Source organism: Notothenia coriiceps, unplaced genomic scaffold, assembly GCF_000735185.1.
Source record: "Notothenia coriiceps isolate Sejong01 unplaced genomic scaffold, NC01 NC01_scaffold00015624, whole genome shotgun sequence".
Taxonomy (NCBI): domain Eukaryota; kingdom Metazoa; phylum Chordata; class Actinopteri; order Perciformes; family Nototheniidae; genus Notothenia; species Notothenia coriiceps.
Window position 1 is genome coordinate 9,821 of NW_011348325.1, and position 26,031 is coordinate 35,851.

The 26,031-nt window shown below is 41.0% G+C and overlaps 1 protein-coding gene across 1 annotated transcript; it reads right to left on the reverse strand.

Moving 5' to 3' along the window:
* Nucleotides 1-12,885: 12,885 nt before the first annotated feature.
* On the reverse strand, nt 12,886-23,198 carry LOC104949032 (protein FAM46A-like). The gene is made up of 2 exons (XM_010775309.1): nt 22,698-23,198; nt 12,886-14,554 (listed from the first exon to the last, which is right to left on the reverse strand). Exons 1-2 carry the CDS (start codon nt 22,875-22,877, stop codon nt 13,532-13,534), a joined length of 1,203 nt encoding a protein of 400 aa, XP_010773611.1. The 5' UTR covers nt 22,878-23,198; the 3' UTR covers nt 12,886-13,531.
* Nucleotides 23,199-26,031: the final 2,833 nt, after the last annotated feature.

Sequence of the window (26,031 nt, forward strand, 5' to 3'; positions counted from 1 at the left end):
AGCTGTCTGAGTCTCGCTGATAAACAAGGCCCAGTTTACAGTGCTAGGCCAGGTGGGTGCTCGAGGGCCTGGAGGGTAATCAATCATTTTGAAGAATGTACAGCCGTTGATTGAAGTGGAGAGCTGATGTGTTTGGCTGTGAAACTGTCTCTTATTGCTGATCTCACTTTCAGAGCCAAAGTGTGCGCCAGCCTCGCAAACATCAGTTAACATCTAGAAATAACCATATACCTTGACCTCTACACTTAAAATGTATCTTAATATTCATTAAAGGGACAGTTTTCTTAAGTAATTCTACTCAAAATCGGACGTCAAAGTTCTTCTTTTGCGATTGAGAGGAAAGTCTGGTATGGAATCTTTGATGTTACTTTTATATTCCGAGCATTTTGGATTTATATTCCCCATCATTTTAATTTTGTCCAACCAAATTTGAAGTCTATTTTAGTGGTAAAACTGTCCATTCCTAACCCCCCAACCCTATTGCTCGTTTTACCTTCAGAGCCATAGTGAATGCGTGACGATCAAACTCCAGTCACTTTTGGCAAATAAGATCCAGAATCCATAAACTTTACCGATATAATGTCTAATTTTTATATATTATATATATATATAAAACCAGTCAAAAGAGATTAAAAGTCATCATGTGTAGAAGTCCTCAGCCATTTAGTTTAGTCCACTATTTGGATATTTGTTTAACAACTGCTGCCTTAAGCTCTTTTAAAGAGCGTCAGCTAAATTCAATGTAATGTAAAGAGAGACCTTTTATTTACCCATCACAAGATACTATTTCCCAGTCTTTTCTGTATGCACGGGGAAACAAACTAGTTATAAGGTCAAACTTTATATTAAACAGGCATTTTGAAAGATGTAATGTTCAGTGAGCTCTTAAAGCTTTGAAAAGCGGGTGAGTGGGAGCATTGATCTTGGACTATGATATCTGGGGAGGCTCAGTGGATAGTGTGCTGAACTTTGAATCAGGGGATAGCAAGTTCGAGTCCCACTGCAGTCAGCATGTCGTTGTGTCCCTGGGCAAGACACTTCACCCCAAATTGCTCCTGTGGGGATTGTCCACAGTATTGAATGTATGTAAGTCGCTTTGGATAAAAGCGTCAAACAAGTATCATGTAATAATCTGTCATTTCCGCTATTCTAATCTAAATTATGAATAGTTTTGCCCTCAGGTGAAGCTTGGACATGGGAAGCCTGCCAGTTGAAATCTTACTCCATGCCACTTCAAGACGTGACATTTCCATTCTCCAGAACCTTCCCGAAAGTGTATCGTGCGCTCACACGGTGGCTCTTTGTGTTTATGGCCTACACCCTCAATGGTCTGGGACTCTCTTAAAAATACAGTTCATTATTTTCAGTGTGGGAGTGACTCAGCGGTGTTCCAGTCCTTATTTGTCCTGAAAACATAGACCGAGGCCTCTGTTCAGTGTCTCTGATGTTGTCTGCAAATTATAGGTTTCTCCCTAATTTGTTCAAATAAAGTGGTGAGAGCAGTGGATGCTTATGAGAAAACGTTTCTGTTCTGCTAGTTTTGGAAATAAAAATTCAGCTACTGAAGGCTGTGTAAGGCCAGGAAAATTATGAGTTGCTCGACGTTGTTGATTGATTCACCGCTGGGCTGGCCTTAATGTGGAGTTTGTTGAGGTTTTATTTCTGCTATAACTTGTCAAAATTGAAATTAGAGATGGCTCATGCTGGTTTCTCTGTACTTCTATAAGAACAACATTGTATTTCTCTATGAAGCTACAGGAACTTGGATCTTTTAAAAGTCTCTATCTTCTAGCAATTATTGTGCTATAGCTATTACATTTATTAAAGGTCCCCTATTATACTAATTTTCCTCAATATATTATAGTTCTCCCTGGGGGGGGGGTGGGGGGTGTGCTAGTGGATCGCCGGAGCTGTATTAGATTAACATTAACATGCTTATTGTAGTTGTAAGTGCACTGCCTTGCGGCCTGTAGCACCATCCTTGATGGAGCATATGTGCGGGCTGGACCTGTATTTACGGAATATGTATTACAGGACAGGAGTGAGCAGAGGGTTGAGTTGTCGATTCTTGTTCAGTTTTCTGTGACTATCTTCCTCACCCTCTCAGATTTTACCATGGAAACCAAACAATGGTGTAGCTGTATTAAAGTCCGAGTGGAAACAGTCCTGAGTAAATCAGATTTTGTCAGAAATCGGGAGAAATGCGGGAGAAATATGACCCCGGGAGGGAAAGAAAATCGGGAGGGTTGGCAAGTATGACCCCAGACCTCTAACCCAGCCTCCTGCAGATTTCCGAAGACTATAGGCACTTTCACACCGGAGTACTTTTCCCCGTACTTTTCCCATTTAGTTCCGATAGTTCCTGGGATTTTGCGTTCACACCAAAAAGAGAACTTAGTTCATGAGAACTTTTCACCCCTTTTTAGTGCCTGCTAGAGAGCAGGTACTTTCCTGGGGAGAAAAAAGTTCCAATTTCTGATTGGCTGGGCGAATTGCAAACCACACCCCGTAAAACTCGGAAAAGTTTTGTGAAGTATTTGCTGGCATTAGCATTATTAGCATTAGCCCCGCGCACCAACGGAGAGAGAATAACTTATGGCAACACAAAACATGGGAGCGGTGGAGTGATGAGGAGGTGTCGGCGTTCTGGCGATTTACTCGGAAGGCTTCAGTAGAAGCTGCTGGGAGTCCCAGCAGCTTCTACTGAAGCCAGTCCCCAACTCCGGGACTTCCGGCTGGGGACTTCGGGTGGCAGTATACGTCGTGAAGTGGTAAGCGGCCTGCCAGTAAACCCAAAGCAGAAGAAGAAGAAGTGACGTCAGTGGCTTCATTTGCGTAATCTTCCCTCAAGGCGAGGCAAGGCAATTTTATTTATATAGCACTTTTCAGCACGTGGCGATTCAAAGTGCTTTACAGATTAAAAGCAAAAGACATTTAAGAACAAATACAGCTTAAATATATTATTAGAAAGGTTTAAAAACAGGGTAAGAGAAAGAGCGAGGAAGTGAATGTTGGAGCGAGAAGCCGACCCAGAATACGCCTGAGACTCCTGGACGTGCTGTGTTCTAATACGCTCATTCACACCAAGCGCAAACTCCGGTTCAAGCTCCGTGTGTAGAGCTTTTGCAGAGTTCAGAACCGGCTTCTTCCGGTTTTAGCTCCGGCTCTTTTCACACTGCCCAGGGTCCGCACTGGTTGCTGCGTCATTGCGTCAGTTGTTCTGTTGCGTCATGACGTAACCTTTGCCTTGCCTGCTTGATCCAAGGCAAACGCGCGGAAACCCTCTCACAGCTGACACCGACCAACAACAACAATGGGCCGATTGTGCTCCACGCTTCCTCTGTCTCCGTCTTCAGAAGACCCAGATTCCCAGTAGGTAGCTGGTCTCTTCCAGTGGACACTTGCGTGCTTGTTTCTAAGGTGTCGTTCTCCTATCGTCAGTATGAAATGGCGAGTGTTGTACAAAGCTGGATAAAGAGCGCGAGAGGTGGACTAATTTGTATAAGTTGTTTCAGAGTGTGATCCCGCCTCCCCGCCTCGACGTAAGCGGTGACGATTGCGGGGTGCTTGGTTGCTGCTAAGACGGTAGAGATGCTAAGATGCTGCTCCTGCTGTGGTCGTGAAGGAGGGGAAAACCCGGTGCTTTTCAAGCTCAGCTCCGAACCGGCCCTGAAACACCGTTGGGTGGTGAAATAGAGGAGTGAAGTCGAGAAGAGACAGAAGTGGGGTAATTAGTGAGGTGGAGTGTAGGTCGTGCTAGGTAAGAATACGGCGTCAGAATAACACTAGAGCGACCACACTTTGTTATACGTGATTGTGTGTGTGAAAAACGAGCGAGTGTAGTAGTTTTGAAAGATGCAGAGTTACTTTGGGCATTTGACTTGGCAGAGCCAGTGTGAGGAATGATCGTCAAACAACGCAGATGGAGTAGGCGAGCAGAGTCTGGAGAGACATGACGTGAATGGCAGTGTCCAAGCTTTGCTAGTGTCAGTGAGTACTCGAAGCAGCCAGCGTTCTGAATCAGGCTGCAGCTTTCTGATTAGATTTTTTTGTCGGAAGCCCGTGTGGGGAGATACACCTATGCAGTAGTCGAGTCTTACTGAAAGATAAAAGCCATGGAGCAACGTTTTATCTAGAACCGTGTGTGTTGCGACATTAGTTTGTTGTTAATCGCCCTTTGAGGTATACTTCTTCACGCGTGGCGTACGTAGATATGCAGACCTAGCATAACTGTGTGTAAAAGTTCAGGTCTCGGGAGTCCNGCTTGTGTTGTGTTCAATCAGTGATGCAAACACAGGTATGGTGAAAAAAGAGAGAACTATTCGAAGCAGAAAAAAAACAGCGTAATATACCATCTGACAATGACAGATTTTGCTTTTTGGATATTTTACAAATCACTCCCCTTTCAAACTCTATTCTTGTTATTTTTAACAACTTTTTTTTGTTACTGTCATATAGTATTTTATACCTGTTAATAATTGAGTCTCTAATGTCTCATTAATAACTATAATGATCATATCAAGGTGTGCCTGAACCTCACTGAGCTGAGGTTATTTGAGCCTCTCAGGAGAGAGCTCTCTTCCACCTGGTTGTAGAAAAGCTCTTTAAATTCGTTAGCATAGCTAGCTAACCAGATGCTAATAACAACAGATCGCCACTGTGCTTACAACTAAAGACACAACCTCGCAAACACTGCGGCATGTGTACGGCTCCTTATGGGTACTGCAATATTTGAAGAGTTGGAGCGGCGTTCCAATGCACTCCGTTACTCCTTTCAGACGAGACATAACCACGTGAAGACCTATGGTGAAGACACGTTACGCTCGTGTTGTGTTCAATGAACCTGTCCTTGGCCATGAAAAACAGGCACTCTCTTGTTTAATTATTTTGCGATCTAGATTTCTTCTTCTTTTTTGAAGTGAGAAGTTTGGACTGACGGACCCCCCCCTCAAAACGAAAACTCTTCGGTTCTCCACGAATTACACAAGTCACCCAAATCAGCGTTAAAAANACAACTAAAGACACAGCCTCACAAACACTGCGGCATGTGTACGGCTCCTTATGGGTACTGCAATATTTGAAGAGTTGGAGCGGCGTTCCGATGCACTCCGTTACTCCTTTCAGACGAGACATAACCACGTGAAGACCTATGGTGAAGACACGTTACGCTCGTGTTGTGTTCAATGAACCTGTCCTTGGCCATGAAAAACAGGCACTCTCTTGTTTAATTATTTTGCGATCTAGATTTCTTCTTCTTTTTTGAAGTGAGAAGTTGTCCAAACTAATATTGCTGTACTGAAAAAGTTTTGTAAAGAGGAATGGTCCAAAATTCCTCCTGACCGTTGTGCAGGTCTGATATGCAACTATAGGAAACGTTTGGTTGAGGTTATTGCTGCCATAGGAGGGTCAACCAGTTATTAAATCCAAGGGTTCACTTACTTTTTCCACCCTGCACTGTGAATGTTTACATGGTGTGTTCAATAAAAACATAAAAACATATAATTGTTTGTCTATTGTTGTGACTTAGATGAAGATCAGAACCCATTTTTTGACCAATTTATGCAGAAATCCAGGTAGTTCCAAAGGGTTCACATACTTTTTCTTGCAACTGTATGGATCAGGGAAGCACTGCAAGTTTTTGTACTGAAGCCCTTCAACAAGATTTGCATGCCAAAGCCAAGAGAACAAAAATCCTCTTAAAAACAATGGGTCAGGAGAAAATGATTGACACTTCCTTTGTCAAAGGTCTTGAAGTGAGTTGCATCGAAGGCAATGATTTTTATCTACACACAAGAGGAAATTCCTGCTGGAAAAGAGCACATTCCCACTCAAGAGACCATAAATAAATGGAAATATCCCATACCTCATTCACACCAACGCAACTCCGGTTCAAGCTCCGTGCTAGAGCTTTTCAGGTTCAGAACCGGTTCTTCGGTTTAGCTCCGGCTCTTTTCACACTGCCCAGAGTCCGACTGGTGCTGCGTCATTGCGTCATTGTTTGCGTCATGACGTAACCGTTTGCTTGCCTGCTTGATAAGGCCAAACCGCGCGGNGTTCTTCGGTTTAGCTCCGGCTCTTTTCACACTGCCCAGAGTTCGACTGGTGCTCCGTCATTGCGTCATCGTTTGCGTCGTGACGTAACCGTTTGCGTGCCTGCTTCATAAAGTCAAAGCACGCGGAAACCCCTCACAGCTGACACCGACAACAACAACAATGGCCGATTGTGCTCCAGCTTCCTCTGTACCTCTTCGGAAGACCAGATTCCCAGTAGGTATCTGGTTTCTTCAGTGGACCACAGCTGCTTGTTAAGTTTCTCCATCGTTGTGTACAAACTGGATAAAACGCCGGCTTTTTGTTGTTGTTCAGGAGTTGATCTCGCCCCTGCCCCTGCCCCCGCTTCGACGTAAGCGTGACGTATGTGGTGCTTTTGCTCTGGCCGGACAAGTTTTGGGTGCTCGAAATGAACCGGATTCCGGAGCTAAGATGCTGCTCCGCTGCGGTGTGAACAGGAAAACCCGGTGCTTTTCAAGCTCCAGCTCCGAACCGGCCCTGAAACACCGTTGGTGTGAATGAGGTAATAGTGATGGAGTAGGTCGTCTATATACCTCGGTCCTAAGCCATTTAGTGATTTAAAAACTAGCAGTAGTATTTTAAAATCAATTATTTGGCAGACTGGAAGCCAGTGTAATGATCTCAAAACCGGAGTGATGTGATCCACTTTTCTAGTGTCAGTGAGTACTCGAGCAGCAACGTTCTGAATCAGCTGCAGCTTTCTGATAGATTTTTTTGTCAGCCCTGTGAATACACTATTGCAGTAGTCGAGTCTACTGAAGATAAAAGCATGGACAAGTTTTTCTAAATCCTGTTGCGACATTAGTTTTGTTAATCCTTGATATATTCTTCAGGTGGTACGTAGTATGCAGACCTAATAACTGTTGTAAAATTCAGGTCTGAGTCCATCACTACACCCAGATTTATTGCTTTGTGAGTTACTTTGTAGTCTGCCGACTGAAGCTCTGTGATTACTTTTAATCGGTCCTTCTTTGCTCCAAAAACAATGATCTCAGTTTTTTGTTTGTTCAATTGGAGAAAGTTCTGAGTCATCCAGTCAGTGATGTGCTCAATGCACTTGCTCAGTGTTCTAATCGGAGAGTAGTCTCCCGGTGCAATTTTTAAATAAATCTGGGTCTCGTCAGCATAGATGTGATAGCTTAGATCGCTCTTTTTAATAATTTCAGCCAGAGTTAGCATATAAATATTAAAAAGCAAAGGTCCTAAGATCCTAAGAGCCTTGAGGAACCCCGCATGACATATTTATCAGGGTTGATTTGTAATTGCCTATTGAGACAAAGTTTGTTCTGTCCTTTAAGTAGGAGCTAAACCAGTTTAGAGCTTTTGCTGAAACTCCCACCCAGTTTTCAAGACGGTCTAGCAATATGTTGTGGTCAACAGTATCAAAGGCAGCGCTGAGATCTAATAATACTAACACTGATATTCTGCCACTGTCTGTGTTCAAATGGATGTCATTTAAGACCTTAACAAGTGAAGTCTCAGTGCTGTGGTTAGGTCGAAAGCCCGACTGAAACACATCAAAACCGTCGTTTCAAAACATGAAATTACTCAACTGTTGAAAAACTGCTCTTTCAATCAGTTTGCTTAAACAAGGAAGGTTTGATATTGGCCTGTAGTTATTCATTATGGTTGCGTCTAGGTTATGCTTTTTTAGGAGCGGTTTAATTATTGCAGTTTTCAGGGCCTGTGGAAATACAGCTGATTGAAGAGACTTGTTTACTATGTGTAGTATATCTGAGGCCAAGCAATGAAAAACAGTTTTGAAAAATCCTGTCGGGATGATGTTGAGGCTACAGGAGGAGGATTTCAGATGTTGGATAATGTCGTCCAGGTCTTTAGCATTTATCAGACGGAATTGTGTCATGATGTCTGGATTGACTTTAGGTGGACACAGGGACAACACATTTGCTGTACCTGATACAGAGGCACTGACTACCTGTCTAATTTGCATGATTTTGTCAGTGAAGAAGGAGGCCAAATCATTGCACGCCCTGGTGGATAGAAATTCTGAGGCTATCGATACACTGGGGGGTTTGTTGGTCTGTTGACGGTAGCAGACAAGGCACGTAAGTTGTTTTTATTTTTGGTAATGATGTCAGAGAAGAACGATTGTCGTGCCTTTTTTATTTCCTGACTATAGAAACCGAGTTTTTCTTTATATATTTCCAAGTGAACCTGGAGATTTGTTTTTCTCCACCTGCGTTCAGCTTTTCTGCACTCAGTTTTTGCTGTTCTCACAGTCATGGCTTTACTCCATGGAGATAGGGAACTTATTCCGGTGTGAACGCGATCTACTCTTAGTTCCATGGGGGTACTAAGTGCTGGGAACTAAGTAAGTACTTGGTGTGAAAGCAGCTTATGATGATTTTAATTAAATCGCGTCCATTCCCTTCTCTAGCTTTTTAACTTTAACTCAGAACGGGTACATGGACCTTTCTTTTCTTTTTTTACATCTTGTCCATGTAGGCTAAAACTGAGGTTAATTTTCACCTTGGCAACATTATAGTGAGAAGACATTTTCTGATTAAGCTTGTGTGATTGATTGATTGATTGATTGATTGATCGATTGATTGATTGATTTATTGATTGAGCTCTATTGCAGATTATTAATGGCCCCTGTGTAGATTTCAGCTGCTGTTTCCAAGGTCCAGAATAAACTGTCAACCTCATAATGTGAAGACTTAAAATTGTCCCGAATGAGTCACATATATCATGACTTGGATTGCTAATGGGAGCATCTAGCCCAAAACGAGCAAAAAAGGAATGACCACACATGAAAAACAGATTGGTGTAGGTATTGGACTTTTACACTTTCACATAAAAGTCATGCATTTTCACTCTTTTGTACAAAAAGTCCCCCCGTAAATGTGTTTTTAACTCATTTGGTGGCACAGAAAAGTCCAAGGTGGATGTTTTTATTGCCCGCTGTATGGCACAGGCAGTCCCTTTGCATTTCGGGCACAAAAATAAACATCACCATGGTGAAGCCGCTCTGAATATCCTCAGATCCTACAAATAGAAACGCTATGAGTTCCTGGGAATCGCTTGCTAACGACATGATGATGGATGGAGAAATGCCACCCAGTCCAGTAAAACGGCTTTATGAGAAAACTTTAGCACCACTTCCTTCATTCTTCAGCCGCGAGGACTGAAATAAGTATCAACTATATTCAATCGGCGTCGAATGAAATCAGTTCATTTGTTTTTATTATTTCTCAATCGCGGATTTTTGTACATGTGGTACTTTTTATGGCACTTAATTTGAATGGCTGCAGCTGTAACTGGGAACATATCGTTCTCGCCACTTTCTTTGATTCAACATGTCTTTTAATTTGTTCAATTCCCCTCTAATCTCCCCAAGACTCCAACTCCAATGATAAATATTCCTTTTTAACTTCCTTATTTAAGGATGCACATTAAAGGTCACCTGTTAGGAAAATATCACTCGACACCAGGTTGAGAATCAATGATCAGGTAACTAATTTATTCTTGCAAGAAGGAGCAGAGTTAAATCACATACAAAGGATATGGGTTAACTCACACACATGGGGTATGTTGCTCAACGGAGCAGCAAAAAACATCAGGCTTATATAGTCCAAAACACGGAGATAACAACAAAGTCGTAAATCGAGGTGGCGCTAATATCATCCGCGGGTGTCGGAAAGGTGTCAGGATCATCTGCGACGTCTTCTGGAAAGAGTCACGTACTTCCTTTACGCCTCACAGAAAAGAGATATTTAGCCAACAGAAGAGTGTTAAAGGTCACCTATCATGCAAAATCCACTTCTTCATGTCTCTTCTACATCAACATGTGTCCCCTCTGTGGAAAGAGACTCTGAAAGTTTCAGGAACAAAGATTCTCTCTCTTTTTGTCCTGATCCGTTTATATAAAAACCTGTCTGAAAATGAGCTGATCAGATTTTGGCCACTTTTTGATGTCATAACGACTTTTTGGGGTGGTGTAACCATTAATCACCAACCAAGGTAACATTAAAACTGATTCTCAATGTTATTTCCACAGATCATGTTGCAGCTGGCGGAAAGGCGGATGTCGCGTGTTATTTGGACACAGCCCATATCTTCCGACGTAAGCGTGACATATGTGGTGCTTGCTTTCTAGGCCGAAAACTTTTTGGTGCTTGAAACAAACCGGATTCCGGAGCTTAGAGGCGGCTCCGCTGCGGTGTGAACAGGAAAAAACGGTGCTTTTCAAGCTCCAGCTCAGAACCCGGCCCTGTTGGTGTCGAAAGGGGCATCAGAGGGCGTGGGGAGGGGCTCCTTATTTTCATCTAAAGTAACAGACACAGAATCATCACTTTTGAAACAGGGCTGAAACAGAGGGGATTATGGGTAATGCTGCAATGATCTGTTTGGTGTTTGGAGCCAAACACTTCAGAGACACGTTTTGTATATATCTGAGACCTATAATATATTGATGAAAAACAGTATCATAGGGGACCTTTAAAGTCGACTGCGTACATTTTTGTTTGAGAGGACTCAGCCGCCCAAAGCATCTCATCTGGGTTTTTTTTCTATAACAATCTCCCAAGGCAGCCAATATACCCAGATAGTGAGCTGAGAGCTGACAGAAGTGAAACGCTTGTTACACTGGAGACCGCTTTTGGCTCTAAGCACATCCTGACCCTTCCCTTTATCCCCCAGGTGGGATCTGTCACACTCACAACTAAAGAAGACATTCCTATAATCTAATCAGCCGGCATGCAAAGCTAACATGTCCCTAAACAACATTCACACTGCAATCGCCAGACAGAGATTGCTTGAAGGGAAAAAGTGATACCGGGGACCTTTTGAGCTCCAAAGCGTCTGTGATGGATGTTGAACCTCAGCGTGGCCCACCCACGTAGGAGGGAGGACGGGGATGAGGAGCTCAAGCTGCTGAGAGCCGGTGCACACGGTGGAACAGTTTGAACCACAGATGCAGATTTATCTGTGGTATTTGTCCAGGAAAAACCCTGCAACCATGCCTTAAATCTAAGTTGCATGATTTAGAAAACACCTCTTGGTGGTACTGTCTTAGTGTAAAAAGAAATTAACCTTTGTCTCGTGAAGCCGCCATCCAGGTATTATGCTTTACAACCCTAAACAGAATGTTTCCGTGATAACTTTTCATAGTAAAAGCTAACGGTTCTGTGTGGCCGTACAGAAGCAAAAGAGCTGAATGCTAATGTAAGCTTGCTAGCATGCTCCCAACCTCAATGGATTAATATTTAATGGTCTCATACCTCATGCACACCAACGGTGTTTCAGGGCCGGTTCGGAGCTGGAGCTTGAAAAGCACCGGGTTTTCTGTTCACACCGCAGCGGAGCAGCCTCTTAGCTCCGGAATCCGGTTAGTTTCAAGCACCAAAGAATTGTCCGGCTAAACTTAACAAGCAGCAGTGTTCCACTGAAGAGACCAGCTACCTACTGGGAATCTGGTCTTCTGAAGAGGTACAGAGGAAGCTGGTCCTTAAACACCCTTTTGACACCATAATGGCGCTCATTCGATTTTTTATAAATGTGTTCCTATGGGGCATTTATATCTGTGCCAAATATAATAACAATCCTTCAAATAGTTGAGATATTTCATTCAGAAATACAAATATCAACCTCATGGTGGGGGGATCACCACATTCATTATGATTATTTAGGATTATTATGAATATTCGTGCCAAATTGTGAGCACATACATCATGTAGAAGATGTATAATAATATGTAACATATTTAAATGGATAAGTAAACATTTTAACTATTTGGGTTCATCTTATAGGGACCATGAATGTATGTACAAAAGTCCTCCCTTTAATCCTAGAACTAGAATAAAGAACGCTAGCATGGCTAAAGACTTTAAGAAAAGTTTCATGGAGATAATCTTCTAACCTTCAAAACATTACCAACTTCCTGTATAATTGATATCATAGCTCTCTGGTTGATTCTTAAGGTCTGGCCACCAGGCGCAGAAATCACTGAGTTGTTAAAGACAAGTTCTGACTCGTGACTTTAATTTGTGTTTCCCCCCCGGGCCATCCTATTTATCCTTCAGTGTTTCTGTAGCAGCCTGGAGAAAAGTCTGACAGCTAATCCAGGGAGGAACATTATTTCTCGCCTTTAATTACTTTGACAGATGCTTTGCTTCCAAATGAACTTTTATAAAGAAATCAGCGAGAGCTTAGCTAATGTGTTCCAGCATTGGGAATACTCCACTGAAAGCTAAAGTGAGCAGGTGTGCCATTTCATGCTCTACTAAATTTCAAGAAGTAGTCCCTCATGCAAAAGTAATTAAGACAAAATGTCTTAACGTGAGGAGGATGAAATACTGAGCTTTAGTCATCCAGGAAGTGAAGTTCTGGAATGCACCATTGCATTTGCTCAGCTGCCCCCCTGAGCTCAACTCATCCAAGACAAGCAACAGCGAGCTCCCCTTTCTCGAGGCCAAGGAAACCCCTTGTCGGATGCACAAGTGGAAGGAAATGGCTAATGTATAGGCTGGGGGCTCAGGGGATTCCATTTCTGGGAAAAGAGGGGGCGATACAGAGCTTGAACAAGTGCGTGTTTGTGTCAAGGCCGTGAGCGCCTGGCTGATAGAGAACAGACAACACACTGAGGAGATGTGTGCGATCAAGACAGATAGTGAAAGATAGACGAAGGGAGATCTTTAGAAACAGAAACCGAGACGCCGAGAATAGAGATAGAAAGTGCTTTCATGAGACACATCAAGTTTGAGTCAACTGGTGCATAGTTAGACAGTTTGTCCTTATCTTCCCTCTGTGAAGTTCTTAGAAAGGCTCAAAGAAAGACCAATGAACAACATCTTTCCATTTTTGATTTTTTTTAATGATTTAAAAACAAATACCCTGACCCTGGATATAGAAATGTAAAATAACCTGCATGAAAAAAGTTTCAAAAACAGTTCTTACAGAGCAAAATACAATAAAGACAGTTGGTCAGTTTCAGGCACTTGGATCCACGTTTGTCATGCTACACAAGAAAAGTATTTCTTTGGTCCTTTCCCTTTCAATCAGGTCAGCTGAAACCACAGACAGAACAAAAACAGCTTTCTGGTTTCTTAAAAATTATATACATTTAATTAAAAGACCCAATGCAAGTCTCTATCAGACAACAAACAGAACTGGCAAAGTTCCTCCGTCACAGAACAAACAGCCCTTCATATTTTTTTCCACCATGGTTATAAAAAGATAACAGAATAAAAATGGTAATGGCTCGAATTAGAATCCAAATGTTTAACAGGAGTGTGAATCAACATAACTTAGTGGAATGGTTTTGAAATAATGTTTGGCAAACAAAAAGTAAATGAATTCCTTTTTGTCCATGATGGGCCCGCAACCAAAAATAGCCACATTGCTAATGAGGCACAGAGCACTCGTGTGAATGCTCAGCGTACATCAATGTAAAGTTAAAATGGGAAGCTTGCTTGAATCACATCCTAAAAGTCATAGCTCAATTGCAAGGAAGCCATGTTCGATAAGAGTTGCACGTAAGCATGGGTGACTGGACCTGTGCCACGTAATAATTGCTGAAGTTGACGTCTCTGACATAGGGGGCAGGCTGGTAGTAGCAGGTGATGTTGGACAGAGCGGGGATTGCTATCTGTTCGGCCATTACACGCAAAGCCAGCGCCGAAATGAGTGCCAGCGTCTGTCGGCGCTCGTGGCCCATCAGACACACGGTGCTCTCGTCCACCACGCGCCTCAGCGTCACCAGGCACTCGTAGCGCTTGTGCTCCATACCGACGAAGTGGTTCTGCAGATAGCCCTCCAGTTTCCGCTGCTGCACGCATATGTCTGGGAAGTCGATGAAGAAGCGTGAGCACATGTAGCGCTGCATCTGTTTCATCTGAGTCTCAGAGTCCGGTCTGAAGCCACGCGTCAGCAGGTGGCAGTACTTCAGCAGGCCGCCGCCCCGGATCTCTTCTGGGCTGCGGGTGGCAATAGTCCTGGAGTAAAGGTGACCCAGAGCCTCATCAAAGTCTCCGTACATGCTCTCGCCCTGCACCGTCGGGTGGAAGGTCTCGGACATGGCCGTCTCCGAGCAGCGGTCGAAGAGCAGCAGCGAGTCCAACGTGATCTGGAAGGAGTCGACGCTGAATTCAAACTGCCTTCTCAGGGAGTCCACGAACTTCAGCTCCACGTTCTTGCCGGAGTTGTTGGACAGCGAGATGAGGCTCCAGCGGTCCGTGTCGTTGCAAACTTTCACCAGTTTCTGCACGTAAGCTTCCTTCAGGGCGAGGGCTGTGATTCGCTCCCTGCACACGCCTTCTGGCAAGAAATCCACCAGGCAGTCAAGCACCACGTCCTTCACCACCCGGAAGGTTTTGTCATCAGTCAGCTTCAGGCCAAAGATCAGGTCCAGGTCTTTGTAGCCGAGGCCGTTGTCCTCGTGCAGCACGTGGCTGGCTGCTGAGCCGTTCAGCTTAACGTCACGAACCCCAACGCCTCGCTCCTCCAATCGAGCCCTGACCACCTGAAACACAGACAGAGAGGGAAAACTCAGCGATGGATATCCATAAAAAGACAAGAATCACAAGTAGCTGACAGAACATACGAGTATGTACATGCAAAGAGAGGCGCTTTCTCCTTGCTGCTCCAAATAAAAAAGATCCTAGGTGCTGTCGTTTTATCATAACAAACCCTGAGGGGGGATCAATCCGATTTAATGAAAGCAGAATGATTACACTACTCGTTAGACGCTTTTATCCAAAGCAACTTACATACTTGATACTCTGGACAATCCCCACAGGAGCAATTTGGGGTGAAGTGTCTCAGGGACTCAACGACATGCTGATTGCAGTGGAGTTTGAATCTGTGCCCCCCTGATCCCAACACCAACGCACTAACCCACTGTGCCACACGCCTCCCCCTTATGAGTCATGAACACACTGCTTACTTTATTGTGAAAGTTCAAGTCAATACACTTTCGTGGAAATGTAATTCCTGAATTGTGCTGGTAGAACAAACGAAAGAGAACATTAAAGATCTAAAAAACTAAATGAAGTTACAACTTCAAAAGTGTGTTATCAATAAATATGTATAAGAAAGCATTTACACTCGTGTTTAGAAAAGAGAAACTATTTATCTGTAAAAACGCTGTCAGGAGGAGCGAGTGAATAATTCCCGGCAGGCTTTCAGTGTCTTGCTTTCAGACAGTTTGATAACAAAGCATCTACTTAAAGGCTGTCAGGGTGAGTATGAGGTAATTAACCATAGCTAATCCTTGAGTGACAATTCCCTACACACCACAAAAGAGTTGCATATCTGATTTAGCGCACTTATCTCTGCATATGAGGTAAAAGCAACATCAGCACGACAGAGATAAGCTGTGGAAAATTGCAAGTCAGTGCTTGTCTGCTGCAGGAGGCTTTAAACATAAAGAAATAACATTTCAGCTGTGAGCTTTTAAACGTGTGCCCTATGACAAAATTGAGACAAGGTGATGCATTTGCTGTAACATAAACACTCTTTGGCAAAGGTTTAACACGTTATTGGAACACACTACGATGCACTGATGCAATGCTTGGAAAAAACGTTTGAGCTACAGACAGCTGAAATGTTTATGCTTCCTGTCTGTCGCATTCATAAGACACCAAGAGGAGAAAAACATCGTAAGGGCAAATCTGAAGAAATCCAAAGCACAGCTGTGGGATTATGAAACTCTTACTTAGCCATAGGGATATGTTATTGTGCTACCAGCTATCAATGCACTCAGCAGGGTAATCCTATTAGAATGTATTTTAGACCCTAAGATTTGAAAATGCAAGGTGTAAACTTAATCCGACAAATCCCTTTTTAATAGCGCTTCAATACTTGGCCGCTACAAAGGGAAAGCCTTGTGCCAATTGTAATGCAACACTAAAATGATGTCTTCATAAAACACTCTGAGATTGTCTGGTATATTTTGTTGTTTTCAGCTCTTGACTTACAAACTTAAGCCATAAGAAATGTAGAAATAATAAAAGAAGTAAGACAAGGAAGTTATTATTTTATGTCACAAATATTTTCCGCCTCACCTCAACTTTTTTAATCTCTTACATTTCCTCATTGTTTCATTGTGGGTAAAAGCCAAGTGTCTCCAAGGTGAGGTTACACTGTTAAGGAAGTTCAACTGTGCACTTGTAGCACTTACTGCAAAGCTCACATCAACACCATCTCATGTAATCCAAACACAAGCATAATGTGGATTTAGAATAAATTATGTGCTGAAACGAGTGCCTGCAGAGAAACTGTGCTAACTGAACGCTAGCTCACGTTAGCTGGAAATGCTGCAAAAGACAACTTAATAGGTGTTGGAAGGCATATGTTCTCATTTAAACTAAGCCATGCTAGCTGCTTACCCTACAAGGTGTATGCTAACACAGGCTAGGCCAAAACACCCTATTCCTGTCCTGTACTTAACACAAAAACATTAACTGAGTTTCAATCTTCTCATCTCACAAGCAAATTTGTGTATTTACCAAAATATACAAATAATATTCTACAGTTGTGATAGAAAAGAAAAGGACTTAAGTGCAAATGAACTCCAAATCCAATGAAAAAATGTGAGTTTAGCTGGACAAAAGTGCAGAAAGGTAGATTGTTTTCGCCTATGCAGCAAGGGATATACTCACAGCAGTATTTGGTCTGACCTCACACTTAAAACAGTTGGTCTGAGTTAACGGCACGCCATAATCTGCCCATCTGGGGGTCTCTTAAAGGGGAGTATGGGGAAACCCAGCTCACATCCCCCATCCTTCAGCACTCATTAAACAGGCCGGTTCATTTCCCACATCAGGCAGCAGCACCTGGCGAGCCGGGCTGAAGGGGGGGACACTTCCGCTGACGTTTTAGTCAAAGAAATCTTGTAAAATGAGCCGCAAACACACCAGACTGTCTGGTGTTGACAACGCCTTGGCGACACATAGCAGTCTGTTCACTTTCCTTCTCCACTCTCAATAGTCTCCTTGAGTAGTTCATTTAAGCTGCGGCCTGGATGTGTTTTTATTATGGCAGTTTGACCCAGCCATTTACCAGCCCAAAGACTCATTGGAGGCCAGTAAGAGCTCTCAGTGAGTCAGAAGATCCCTCCGCCAAGGACACAGAGACGGAGAATAAGGAATTATGAGTCCCTTTCTTTTTATAACTAAACTAACCAGAGCCAGCCAATCATACAGGAGCTCTGCAGGCAGACAGTGGGTTTTTCTCAGATTTAAAAAGCTTCCTTAAATTCCAATGGGTTATATGGGAAGTTCTAGTCATTTCATTGGTAGCGTTAATAGCAATTGTAGATATCAAGGGCTTAGGAGTAGTTATAAGTCCAAACCAACATAATCACATTTTAATTTTGACTTATCACAGTCATAATTAAAGATGACGACAATCCATTCCTACAGGTGGAAATATTCATCATTGTGGATCAATGTAGCTTGAATTTCTCAACTGTTACCGTTGACTTCTATTCAAACTGAATTACAGATAAATATACTATGAACCAATGTTGATGTGTTATGACTCAAAGTCCGCATATGCATTATTTATCATCACACTTCTTGTAAAAGATATCTAAAATTAATCTCTCATTAGACAAGATGTTAAATATTTATATCAAAAATTAATTATTTTAGAGTGTTAATCTTCATAGTGGATTTCGGTAACAACATTTTCTCTAAATAATAAAATTATGGGTTTCATTATTCCAAGTCCACATATCCATAAGGTGATGTGGACTATTTATTTCTCAAGAGTGTAAATGTCCATCGTAGATATCTGTAAATAAATGACTACCCAACTTTGACCATTGACTTTAATTCAAACTGAATTACGGATAATAAAAAGATCTATAGTTCAGCTTTGACTTGTTATAATTCAAAGCTGACACATCAATATTCAAGGTTCAAGGTTCTTTATTGTCAAACTAACACAGCTACAGAATAATTATGTCATTGAAAATCTTTGGTCACAGGCTTCTCCAACAATGAAACACAATAATACAGATAAGCAGACAATATTAACCAATATTAAAATATACTATATTAAAAGTAATACAAAAAGAAAAATGGTAAGTTTGTAAGTTTGACTAGTTGCAGTTCCAATGGTAATATGATATGGTTAAAATAGATTAGTAACATGTTTTTACAAATATCTTAATATCATTAAAATGTGTCAATCATTCAGCCATACTGATTAAATGTCAAAAGGTCTCACAATGTGGAGGTAACTTCCCCTTTTTTCTCAGACCAGAGTGAGGCTGAAACGTGATGCTGTTACCCCTCCATGTGATGGAGGTTTTCAGCGAAGGATCTGCTTCAAGGGTTCACAGATATTTGAATGTCTTTAAATTAGTTGTATTAGATTCTGGAGCCAGCCGTGTAAGATAAAAACCTGTGGCAGTGAAAGCTATGGTATGAAAAGTCATCCTTATTTCCTGTAACTGTAATAGCGCCTTGTGTTTAAATAGTAAAAACAAGCTATTCACTATCTTGCTTTACGCCCATGCAGCCAAAATGAAAATAACTTTTAACTATATCACACTTTGGAAAGTACAGTGTAGTAAAATCTGTGTCTGTAACTGTAGATTTTATCCTACAAAATTCAACTTGCACACAGCCAAAACGTTTAATGCTGAGGTCAACTCCCTCTAATTTACTTACTGACGTCTAATTACCTCCTCCAAGGAACTTATGTCTATTTCTGCTTGGATGGTTGGTTGGTTTGTTTGTTTGTTTGTTTATTGTTTGTTTGTTTGTTTGTTGGTTTGTTTGTTTGTCAGCAGGAAAAAACTACTGGTCTAATTTTAATGAAACTTGGTGTAGGGGTGTAGCTTTTGCTCTCCAAGTGGCCATACTGAACCATTTAAATGTAATGTTGTATTGGTCTTATACATTTCATATATTAACCATATAAATAGATCATAAATACCCATTGGTTTAAGGTTTCATAACTAAACTCACTAGGATTTGGCGATGTATATACTGTACACCCAAAATCACCAAAAAAAACGGATGTACACAACAATTGGCCAATCGAAGTTCTATCGGTTCAATGATCCAGCCTTAAACTAAACCACTAGTGCTGATCCACAAAAATCCCAGAGAAAAATTCACTTGGTTTCCTGAATTGTTAGTATTTTGAAAATGTGCTAAAGTATGAGCGGCGATAAGCCATTTTTTCCGCCTACACTGTTTAATTTATGAGAAGCATTCAAATGTGCAAAAATGATAACTTGCGATCAAACTGCCAACTATTTTTGTTTTACTACCCAGCAGTCTAAACTGAACATTAGCTCCTCGGGGGAGCTTTGGGAGCATGTGGTGTCTTCATGTTCAGTCTCAACAATAGCGCAGTGAGGAGTTGGTTTACAGTCTCCTCACTTTCCACAGTGATAGGCCGTCATCCTGACCCTCCGTGTTATTACAGGCACTAGTCCACCATTCTGACTCAAATCTCCGCCGTCCACCGGGAAAGTGGAGAACTTTCTTCCAGTAGCTAAAACAATTTAGTTTGAATGTGATAGCCTGCAGAGGAGGAATTAGAGACGACCTCTCCTGGTGGCCTCCATACTGTATCTCATCCCACACACACAAACCCACTGAACAGGTGACGTAACACACACACACACACACACACACACACACACACACACACACACCAGGCATCTGCGTTTGTCATCATGTGGTGGAAGAAGAATTAATAATTACTCAAGATCCATTTCAAAATGTTTTTCTACTATTTGGCTTTACGACTATGAGTAAAGTAACTTGTTTGATGAGTATTTGAGTATTTCTACACTATGGTATTACTACTTGGGTAAATCTTAGTACTTCCTCCATCGCTGCTGTGACTTTTTGACATTAAATGGAGAGTACAGAGGTGTCAGTAACAGTAAAAGTCTCTTCTACTGCTCCCGTGGCTCACTCACATGCAGACCACAAACAGATGTTATTTAAATGTGGCTCTCAGACAAACCCACTATTTAGTGTGTGTGTGTGTGTGTGTGTGTGTGTGTGTGTGTGTGTGTGTGTGTGTGTGTGTGTGTGTGTGTGTGTGTGTGTGTGTGTGTGTGTGTGTGTGTGTGTGTTCCCTCGGTCACCTTCCCCCCAGTTTGTGACAAAAGGAGCCTCTCAGGTACAGACGGCTCTGTCTGCTGCGTTGGCTGAAAATAAAAATACATTATGAAAGCGCAGACTGGCGGTTTCGCATGTTTAAGCGTGAATCAAGAATGCCTCACATTACTGTCAACCATTTTCCAAAACATATCATAGAGGTTAGGATCAGTGAATGTGTTTTTCCTTCCTCACAGGCAGCCATCGGTTTCCCCTCATGGCCCATATGGTATGAAAATCAACGTGCAGAGGTTTGAAAGCAGCCTGACAAACTCCATGACAGATAACATGCCGTCTGCTTTTGTGTCTGTCGAAAAAAAAAAATCTATGCATTGTGATGCACTGCAGACTTTTCAGTACAGGTGCCTTGTGATTACGCATTTTGTTGTGCTACAATTTTTCGTTTACCTACAGCCTTCTCTTATTAGCAAATGCACTATATTTTACTTTAACTTCTTATTTTTATACACATATTTGAATTACATTTTAGATTTGTATTGTGCATTCATAAGGATTGAATAATCGAAATCTAAAGTATTAAAGAGGCCCTATTCTGCTTTTTGGGATTTCCCTCTCCTGTAGTGTGTTATATAGGTTTGTGACATCACTACGTAACACTTGAGCTTCTATTGGCTAGCGCTCCAACATGTTGTACGTGATAGGCTGAGGGGCGGGACATCTCTAAGCGGTTGGCCAATCACAACAGAGAGGGCCAGCAAACCGATCAGAGCAGACTGGGCTCTGGTTTCAAACGGAGGGTGAATCATTATGAAGGCTGCTACAACCATGCTGAAACTGAATAGGTTATTGTAGTTTGTTCAATTTAAATCAATATGTAACACGTAAGCACATAATTATATCAACTAATTCAAACAAGAAACATGTTTTCTTAAGCTTTTAATCCCCAGGCTGTGCAGAAAACAAATGTTGGATTACCTTAATGTGTGTCTTTGGATTTAAATGAAAGCCTCATTCAACATGCTGCAATGTAAGCACTTAAACAGGACTGCAAACTGGTTTATGACAGGAAATGTAAAAAATCTTTGGGGTCTTTTGGGCTTAAGGAAAGACATTAGCTTGATGATAGGGGGCCCCTTTAATTATAGACGTCCCTGAAATGTTTTGTGTGTGAGGGTCTGTCCTCCCCACAGAAAGTATGAATCATTGTGGTGAAATGTGAACCTGGATTACAGGAAAATACATGTAAATGTCCAGTAAAAGCCAATATGTTCCTTAATGTTTCATACTGTCATTATCTCTCGCTCATTTTCACTCCAGCTGTGAATAGAAAAATGACCTCAGGAGCATTAGTTAGTGAGCTAGTGGAAAAGAGCAGTCATGGTGTTAGATCATCCCCACTTTCATGTCTAATGGATTAAATATATTTTAATAAACTCTGCCACTAATTCACAAATGTAAAAAAGAAAATGGAAATATATATGTCAATACAAAAGAGAGACGCAAGAGGGTGTTAATTATTATAGAGCAACAAGTGGATTTACTGGAGTTTTTCATGTATACATGTAATACAATTGTTTTCTAGAAGTCAAGCAAAATCACGTTTTGTATAGTATCTAATATCATAACACACATTTATACTCAAAATTAAACTTCGGTATGCAAGGAAATATAGAAAGAAATATAATATAGTCTACTAAATCCAGCATTATATTACAATCTTATATCTCTTGGCATAGTGGGAGAAGAGTAGAGAAGGGCTGATTTAATAAATGTGCATTTTTTTCTCGCAAATTTTTTTATTTTATGCCTAAGTTTTTATTCCCTTACTGGTGACATCCATATTTGATATGTGTTATATTAAACGTAATATGATGTAAACCAAGGCAAATTCCTCTTATGTGATAACCTACTAGGCAATAAACCTAATTCTGATAGTTGTTATAATAAACGTATTATGAGGCAGCTGGAAGTGATAAAAACAACTACAGTTAGTTTAGAAAACTAATAAAAGTGGGGGTTATTTCTTGCCCAAAAAGTCACGTTTCCCTATACGTTTTTATTCCCCTGCCTACTCCCTCACTAGACCAACATATGACAACCATATTTTATATTTGTGATTATAAACCTGTTATGGGGAAGCTAAAGGTAATACACTACATTAACTACATAAAACTAAGAAAAGTGCATTATTTATTGCAAAAATAAAACATGTTCTTCCCAGTTTTCATTCCCCTACAACCATATCTTATATGTGTTCAAATAAACTTATATCACACCTATTATTGTTTGAATATAACATATTCTGACTGTATACTGAATCCAGCATTATATTACAAGTTCATCCAGGGAGTATCACAAGAAGTGTATGATACATTTTAGGGCTGATTTAACTTAAAGGGTTACTTCTTGCAAAAAAAAGACACGTTTTATTCCCCTACTCCACCAAAAGTGACAACCTTGAGACTTTATTTTATATTTGTTATATTAAACGTATTGGTTATGCAAAAAGTCATGTTATACCCCAATCGGCCACTAGTGACTACCATATTTTGTATTTGCTGGAGGTCTCACCTGTACGATGTGCCGGGGCTGCACGGACAGAGTGGGGAAGTTCCCGCGACCGTGGATCGGGATGCTCTCCCCCAGGATGGAGTCCAACCGCCGCACCTGATCCCAGGACAGCACGCTGACCCTCGGATTCAGCTCCGGGGCATCACCAGAGGAATCACCGGAGGAATCACCGGAGGACATGGTACAGGAATAACGGGAGCTCCACAGAGTGTATAAAAGAGAATAAAAGACAATCCCCCCCTAATGATGATCCGGTGATGTGAGGATAAACTGCGCGTAAAGCTGGGAAATAAAAACTCCTCTTGTGTTTTCAAAGACCTCCAAAAGTGATGTGAGAGTTTTGTGGATTCTCGGACATCTCCAAACTTCCAGTGAGTTCTGTTGAGTTTGCAAGTGTGTGTCCGTGTGTGTGTATGTGTGTGTGTGTGTGGGTGTGTGTGTGGGGGTGTGTGTGTGTGTGTTTGTGTGTCTGCTCCCTCTGCACTGACTCTCTCTGTGAACACACACCGGCTTTTTACCCAGCTCGGATCCACAGGAGCCTTCCTATTGGCTGCTCATAGATGTATTGAAGGCTTCTAGAAGACTACAGTCAGCCTACACACACACATTCGAGCACACACACATTCTTCCCATGCGTCAGATGATAGGTTCAAGGAGTTTAGGAAATATGGTAATTACTAGTTAAGGGGTGCAGTTCTCTTTAACTATGCACTGAGGATGGTTGCATAGTCTAGTAGAGCTATTTAAAGTGTGTTTGGAGCTTGTTTGTGTAAACACAGCAGGAAAGTTAAGTCTGTTTTAAAATACTTGTATGTAGGCTACAAGTAGTCCATTCAGCCTACTGTATAATAAACAAATGTGACTTGTTTTTTAACAAAGGATACATTCATTTCAGTTTTTTAATGTAAAATATATATTTGTTATATTATTTATTCAACACATTTAATAAACAAACAAAGGAGAGAAACAAATAGCGACTAAAGTGAAATAAAAGCCATTAAATATGCCATACATTCAATTATTATATTAATTGCAGTAGCAACTTAAGTAAAATAAAAAACAAAAATATTGCCTGGTTAATTTACAAATAAGAAGTCATAGCGACTAAATACATTTGATTAATACATTTGAATAGAGACTAAAGGGAAATAAAATACAATAAATATGGCATAAATACAATTAATAAATTAATAGATATAGCGATTTAAGTGAAATACAATTGTTTTAATATATTCCTATCACGCAGTAGCAGAACTTACGTAATTTTTTACATATTCTGCTCAAAACGACTTGTTTGATGTCTGTTTGTTGTGTCTGGGCCTTAAGGGATTTTACAATGTACACTAGGCTAAAGGAGATAAGGGAGGAAGCATGGAAGCACATTTCCTAATTTGGTTCTAACTTCTTCCTGAACAAAAACAAGTTTGGTTTGAGCTGTTGTTTGGATAAGAGTACATGAACTGTTCCCACGCATTTTAGCAAAAGGCCTTGGAGTTGCAAAAGGACTTTTGACTCCTGGAGGAATGATTGATTACAAAACGCTACAGATTAGTTGTTGGGTCTTAAAAATGCCACCTGGAAGTCGTTTCAATTTTACAAAGACCGTTGTTTTAGGTTTTTACAACTTAGATTATCATTAAGAGAACTCAAACCAACTCTTATCATGGATTAGCTCCTTCCAGGTCTATTCAATCAGTTAGGATTATTCCTGCTGTGCAAAAAAGACGAATAAACGCCATGGATATCTGTATGAAATGTCATGGCAGACTCATTCAACCAAACCAACATTGGTCAATAAATAGCACGATTTCTTCAGTCAGCAGGTCAAATATGTCCCCAAAAAATGACCCTGACATCTGTTTCTACAATATGTCAAACCTCACTGATTTGGAAAGTCTTTTTTGGCTTGTGATTGATCTTTTGAGGGACTGTATTTTTCCGTCCAACCATCCAGGAAATCATAAGAAGTTCTTCATAGCATTTGAAAAACAGGTGTCTTTTCCACAAGGGGTTAAATCGCTTTCATCTACTAAAGCTTTGAATCAGAACAGAAAATCAGAGGAGTAATGGAAGGAGCTTTCCAGGGCCTGATTAGTATTTTTCAAAGAGAAAAATTATGTAATGATAACTTAAAACTAAAGGTCCAAATGGAGGGACATTTATCCCTGGATGTCGTGTTTTACAGAGATATACCTGTTTTAAAGATATCAGGGATTATCTTCTGACCGCGGGGGAATGAGACTGCCTCATATGTCAGGCTGATCATATTATACTGCACCGTGCGTCATTGTTCAATTTAGAAAAGAAGAGTGTGTTTATTTTGTAAAGGTCATTGAGAGAAGCCTACTGTATATGGAGAGTGGAAGTGAGTCATGTGCAGAATAACAACCTGCAAAACAACAAAAATATGTTCATCATTTGCATTTTAAGTCATGTGACGGTGACTCACCTGTCGCTCCTGACGTACGGTGTGCAAAAAACAAATCAAAATGTTCCCTACTGTGTCACAATTATTGAAATATGTCAGCCCCCGGAGGACTGTCGTGCAAAAAAAGTGTTTGAAATCTCAAAGCTTAAATATTTTTTATCTGATAAGATATAAGTCAATAAAATATCAGGATTTGTCAGTATGTCTCAATCTAAATATAGCTGTGTTTAACCCAGGTTGTTCTTTTATACAATTATTACAGTAATTAAAAAGGCTTCACCGCATCTAAGGGCAAAACCTGTTTCATTATGTGGACTGTTCATTAATATGAGAAGGAAGGGAACGTTTAAATAACTTTATTTATGATTATAGTATGTTGCAGACTCTGTGAAAGCGAAATATTCATAAACTTTATCCTTACTTTTACTAATGAAGCAACAAGTGAAACCAGACCCTCTTGAGATTCAAAAATAACACAGGAATTTAGCAATAATGCAAATTACAGCCGGAAATAATAACATAATGTAGTTCACATGTGTCTTGTTTATTTAATATGAATTTAAAGGCTTTTAAGTCACACCATTTCCCATAACCCTCAGACTTTCACTTGCTAATTGTCACAACATAAGGCCATGACATATTCCTAATGTGTGTAGATTTCAGATTTTAGACTAGTGTTTGTGTAATCAGAACATAACTTCTTGAAAAATGAATTAGATTACTTTAAAAGGGTGCAATTATGGATGTATGGCAGGACCATTTTTAATTTAATAGCACCTGAGAGGGGCATTTTTACTAGCAAGCTCATTTATTGCACACTGTATATGTACAGTGTTTCCCTCAGGAATTTATGAGAGTTTTATGGGGGGGGACCTCAAACCCTCTTGGGGGGTCCAGGGCCACGCT

Coding starts and splice junctions, on each gene's coding strand:
- LOC104949032 (XM_010775309.1), bottom strand. CDS start 22,877: ATGTCCTCCGGTGATTCCTCCGGTGATTCCTCTGGTGATGCCCCGGAG. Junction 14,555..22,697: donor AGCCCCGGCACATCGTACAG/GTGAGACCTCCA, acceptor TCTGTGTTTCAG/GTGGTCAGGGCTCGATTGGA.